The sequence below is a fragment of the Diorhabda sublineata genome, chromosome 8 (assembly GCF_026230105.1).
Source record: "Diorhabda sublineata isolate icDioSubl1.1 chromosome 8, icDioSubl1.1, whole genome shotgun sequence".
NCBI classification, from domain to species: Eukaryota; Metazoa; Arthropoda; class Insecta; order Coleoptera; family Chrysomelidae; genus Diorhabda; species Diorhabda sublineata.
This window is the reverse complement of record NC_079481.1, coordinates 15,343,374-15,349,373: the sequence shown is the minus strand read 5'-3', so window position 1 is coordinate 15,349,373 and position 6,000 is coordinate 15,343,374. Positions and strand designations below refer to the sequence as shown.

The window sequence follows — 6,000 nt, the reverse complement described above, 5'->3', positions numbered from 1 at the left end:
TTGAAGGCCCGAAAACACATATAACACGCTTCAAAAAATACTAAAAACTATCTTTTATTTATTTTATCTAATTTTTTTTTGTCGATTCGTATTTTATTTTCTTCACCCATATCCATTCCATATTGTAGATATATATTATTTAGCCTAAATAATTTAAGTCGAATTTAAATTTCACTTGCCAGATTTTAACGAAAAAACATAAGCACTTATTTATACATACAGGAATAAAAAGCTTGTAAAACTACATTTCTTAAAGCTGGGGTGCCTCATTCAGCTTTGCCACCCCGAGACTCTGACGGGCTTAGTCCGCCACTAACTTAGTTAACTAATCTCCTATTTTTCAAAACTATATAAGCAGATGCTAAATAATTTATTACAAGAATAAACCAAAGAAGAATGAAATATCACCTGCCGAATAAATAATTTCGACGAAGTTAACCACGAAAAATTCGAACACAATCGCGAGTCGACCCAACCTTTCATGTCCTACTCTGAAATTAACGTCTGCGCTTTCCAAGTTCAACATACACGCCCAGAATATTATCGAACGGAACCGTATACGGTATTAATCGATTGTATAAGTGGTCTACTGTGCATAACTGTCGAGAATTATTGGTCTTGATATACCCAAACAAAGGTTCAACGTTAATCACTTGCGTACATTCAGTATCGAGCGATCTCGCGGACACGCGGTACACGGAAATCTCAATACGCGAAATGACAGAACCGGTAAAAATAAAATTCTTCGAAATAGTGCAATGACAATATGAGTCAACCGAAGAAAGATTCGGGTGAGGGGTCCAAAAGGCCTCCTGATAGCCCGCAAAGTCCTTCGAGTAAAAAACTCAGAGACCGTGTTAGTTTTTTCGAAAAGGTGTGGACGGGCTCTGAATCGGGAACTTTGAAGGATGAAAGTGGTGTCGACGTGGAGGAATTAGAAAGGAAACTGCAAGAAGAAAGGGCTAGAAACGCTGGAGGTACATATTTAGAACAAGTGACTTTAAGACAAATTAAATCTCCAAGACATGTGGTGCAAATGAAGGAAATCGGCCCTGATGGCAGCTATAAGGCAAGATTTTGAGTTTTTATTAAATTAATTGAGTTACGAAAATAAAGGATACAAAAAACAATGTTGTGGGAGTTTGGATAGAATTTTCAAAATGAAACAATTATTATTTTTATCGCTTGTTCATTTCTAGTTTTGGTAAGCAAAATTATTAATCAATTTCGTTAAAAAAATTCATTTGCATAAGATTATCAGACATATATTAATTTAATATGTTTTTATTTGTGTTTCAATTATCATTTTGTATTTTTATATTTGAAAAGTACTGAATTTCTACTTTAATATTATCTATACTTACTGGTAGTCATACTATTTGTATATGAATATGATGACCATGATTCAAAAAAGAATAATTTCTCCCTTATCACATAAATATATTAGTTTTTAACAATTTACGTAGTTATTTTTGAATATATTAATGAGGCTATTACCATAATTTTTATTTAAAATGAACTCGTTATAATTAGATGTTATCTCCAAATAATTTGTCAGTTCAATAATTACCAATTTATATTCAACTATTGTTTTTAATAAAATATAGTGTTGATTCTGTTGGTCAGGAATTTTTGTCTTTAGAAACATTAGATTAAATTGTTCTGTCGATCCTCAAACGACATTGTGATAAAGTCTTTTTATTTGGAATCAATAACTCTATGAGAAATAGACAATTTTAGACCGATGTGTGTAATGTATTGCGCATTTGCCGGTATATTTTGGAAAGTATTGTAAATACTTATTCACCAGAAGATTTATGGAATATATGATAAGACAAAATTGATTTTTTCGACATGATTATTGGCGTAAAAAATGTCTAACCGAAAAGACAGCTGGACATAATTTTTTTTAATTTAACAAATGAATTATTCGTTGTGACAGTTAAAACGATTTCCTGTACTGAACAAATTAATAGTACAAATGTTAGTTGCTTGCTTTTACTATAGAAAATTCAATTTTTCAGCCGACATCTTTGTTTTATAACGCTAGTTCCTGCGATAAAGAATTGATAGATGTTATATTGGTCTGTTCTGTTGTACGGAGCCAAAGTCTGGTCAGTGGAAACCACCACAATCGACAGAATATAAATGTGGTTACAATGACGTATACAGGACAGGGAAGTTACATCCCCAAAACTGTCACACCTCGGTCATGTCTTCAAAGGAAATCGATATTGTACTCTAAAAGTGCAAGAGAAAAGAGAGGGTCGTAGGGACGTAAAAACAAGAATAAATCTCCTGGTTGAGGAACATACATTATAATTGCAAATTTCAGGGTAAATAGTCAACAAACTTGCCAGAGAAATGCCTAATACTCTAATTGCAACTTCTGTGTAATATTTTATCCTGAATATTAGGAATTCATATAAATTTGACGAATTGAGGAGATGGTATATCGATTTGTCATCGATATTTTGTTTGAGAAATTGCGAACACTAATTCATGTTTCTGGAAAATACTTTATTCCGACCATTCACGAAGAATCGAAGAATAAATTTGCCAGAGAAAAAAATGCTGTACTGAGAAGAGACATGGCACCACAGTTTGATATTAACGCGTCATTCAGAGCTAAAAACTCTAATTAGAGCTCTTGGCTAATATTCGATCATGACTATTCAAAAAACAACATCTAATAATTTCCCCGAGGAAAGTTCGCTGCACTGAAAAAAGAAATAGTAAATCTGAATGTCATTGATAGCTTTTTTTGAGAAACTACAAACTCTAATTGAGGTTTCTAGAAGGAATTAACCAGAGAATCACTGCTGCACTGAGAAAAGAAATGGCACAGCAGTTTGACAACTCTATTTGGAGCTCCTGAGTAATATTTGAAAATGACCATTCATGGAGCAACATCTTATAAAATTACCGAAAAAAGTGTGCCGTACTGGAAAAGAAGATGGTGGATCTGTTTGTCAAAGAGACTAGACACCTTTCGAGTTGCTAAAAACCGTAATTGGAGATTCAAGAGAATATTTTATTGTAACCATTCATAGAGAAACATATGCCAAAGAAAATCTGTTGCATGGAGAAAGGGAAGACACCATAGCTTAACATTGAAGTGTCTCTTGACCTACCTAAAACTATAATTGTGAATTTAGGAATGTATTTTCTATACCAGAGAAAGTTGGTTGTACTGAGAAAGAGACGGTTCGATTGGTTCACATTGATCGTTTGCTTGAGGGCATTTCCAAAGTTTTTTCTAATGAAAATGGTGAAACTGTTTATTCATTTTGATTTTTTTGGGAGAAAAAAATGAAAAAAATTACCAGAGGTTTACTCTATTAAGAAAGTTTAAGTTTCTATTTTTACTAAATTAGTAGTTAATGATATACATGATAAAATTATTATGGGAAAGTACGGCAAGTTTTAAAAATTATCAACGATATTACAGAACGTTAAATTCCCATTGTGGATCTATTAAGTGGTAATTACAGGTTTATGGTGAAGATATTAGTAGATTCAATTAATATCCGTGAACAAAAATAAACAAGATAGGTAAAACTACAGATATATTGAATAATTTCCACTGTTACAATTGAAGGACTTAGTAAGCTTATCTACTAGTAATAGTTGACGTCATAGAGATCGATGACGTTACCAGGTAACTGAAACCAATATTAAATGGGACCTTATGGTAAGTGTTTAGTGTTACTTGCAATAAGGTCCCATTTAATATTGGTTTCAGTTACTTGGTGACGTCATCGATCCCTATTACGTCAACCATTACGACAAGTACAGAGTTTTTAGAAGCACTGTATATGAATTTGTACAATGCCAAAATAACAGAAAATTCACAATGTATTAAAAAAAAGTGCTTCGCTGGCGTCATCACACAAGATTATGAATTTATATTAATATATAGATCTGTTATTTAACTAAATATTAATTCATATTATTGCAGAAATAATTCGGATATACAGAATGATTTATATATATATATATATATATATATATATATATATATATATATATATATATATATATGTATATAAATAAATTCTTTCCCATATTTCTTTGAACGAATATGATATTCTGAACAATTGTATCCTTTATTTTCGTAGAAATAAAATTTGGTAATTAAACCAAAAAAAAAAGATGCGTAAAAAGTTTTGGCTAGTGTCAGTATTTTTTTATTCTATATCGTTTATTGTATGAAGTTTAAGAATAATATCTTTTTTAACTGGAACTGGAATTGAAGTTGTAACATTACTTATGAAAAAAATTTAATTTTAGAATTATGTATTATACTAAAATCCATTAATGCTTCACATAAATTGTGGAAATAGATGATTATCTTATCTTATCGAGGGAATTTTTTTTATATTGTAAAACTAACAATAAATACAATTTTTACTCGTATATCAAAATGTTTCGATCACTAAAGAATTTTAAACGTTACCACGTACAAGGATCATATAGACGAGTGTCTTTTTTGCTATAATGTACTGATAGAATAGACCCCCATGGGCTAATTCTACGAGGAAATATTGAAAAATTCTTAGCCTACTATGGAACCAGAATATTCTCCACTTAATTGGATACATTTATTACAGCGAACCTGCAACGTCTCTAGACCTTGTTTCTTCTTGCTTTGCAAACCAGACTTCTATAGTTTTTATTACCTCCTCGTTGGAAGAAAATTTACGACGTCTTAAACTTTTTTTCAGTTTAGGAAAGAGATGATAGTCGGACGGAGCTAAATCTGGTGAATAAGGGGGGTTTTCTAGTAATTCAAACCCTACATCACGAATTTTTTGCATGGAAACATGAGATTTGTGTGCAGGGCAACAAAACACCTTTGGATAGCTTTCGCGTCTTTTCTCTTTAATTTTTTCCTGTAGAGTGGTCAGTAATGTCCAATGGTCATCATTGGTCAATCAATCATGATTACTTCATGGCAATCCCAAAAAACTGAAGCAAGAACTTTTCCAGCAGATTTTTGGACACGGTTAGGTCTTGGAGAACCAGAGTGTCGCCATTCCATAGATTGTTTCGGCTTAAGAAGTCAAATCGAGCACAGATCGAACGCGATGCTTCTACCCTTGTACGCTTTTGGTCAACATTCAAATATTTGGGGATCCATTTTACAGCAATTTTTTTCATATCCAAATTGACGTGAACTATGAACTATTAACTTTCATATGAACGCGTATGAAATATTCAGTGCTTCAGATATCCGTTTTAAACCAATTCGACGGTCTGATAAAATCATGTCATGAACTGCATCGATATTTTCAGGGACTAACTCAGAAACTGACCTTCTCGATCGCTCATCATCTTCAATGGAATACTTACCTCTTTTGAAGCTTGCAGTCCAATTAAGCAAATCTTTGTAAATCTGCTTACTTCTTAACCCTTTTAAATACAGGTACCTGATGATTGCTTGATAATCCAGTTTTTCGATTTTCACAATTTTGGTGGACATCTCTTCTCTTTTAATTTATTGCGCAACTCTGGTTTACTTTTTTGACGTCAAACTTTACACTGACACTTATAATAAGTTATTGTTCGTTGCTATGGTAACGCAATATTTTGTTTATGCATGGAACTGGTCTAGGCTAACTAGATATCAATACACTCTATTAATTGTGAGTTTCCTGGAAAATCATGAATATTGATTGATTGATCTTATTATTTTACATAATTCATCCGCAAATGCCTACTCCCTCTGTCTTCAAATCAAACATCTCATGCGTGTAAACGCAAAAAATCTTTAACCCTTAAACTGGCAAGATAGTAACTAATGACTTTTTTTCTTGTTTTCATGATCATGATTTCCTATCATTTAGACTTCAAGTGAGATGTCAGAAAAAAACTTTTTATTTTCAATTTTTGAACTTCCAATAAGGTATCATATATAATACCTTGCCGGCTTAGGGAGTACTGAGATTTATAGTTATTTAGGTAAAAATTTCTAGAATTTAGCTAAAATCACATCTT

General features: G+C 32.0%; 1 protein-coding gene across 3 annotated transcripts in view; it reads left to right on the top strand.

Moving 5' to 3' along the window:
• Nucleotides 1–604: 604 nt before the first annotated feature.
• Nucleotides 605–6,000, top strand: part of LOC130448464 (muscle-specific protein 300 kDa) — a 289,850-nt gene continuing 284,454 nt past the window's right edge. For 2 of the 3 annotated variants that reach the window (XM_056785867.1, XM_056785866.1), the window contains exon 1: nucleotides 669–1,069. In XM_056785867.1, coding sequence (XP_056641845.1) covers nucleotides 767–1,069 — 303 coding nt within the window. In that variant the 5' untranslated portion in view covers nucleotides 669–766. Of the gene's footprint in view, nucleotides 1,070–6,000 lie in introns of all 3 variants that reach the window. The other variant, XM_056785865.1, reaches the window with a different exon arrangement.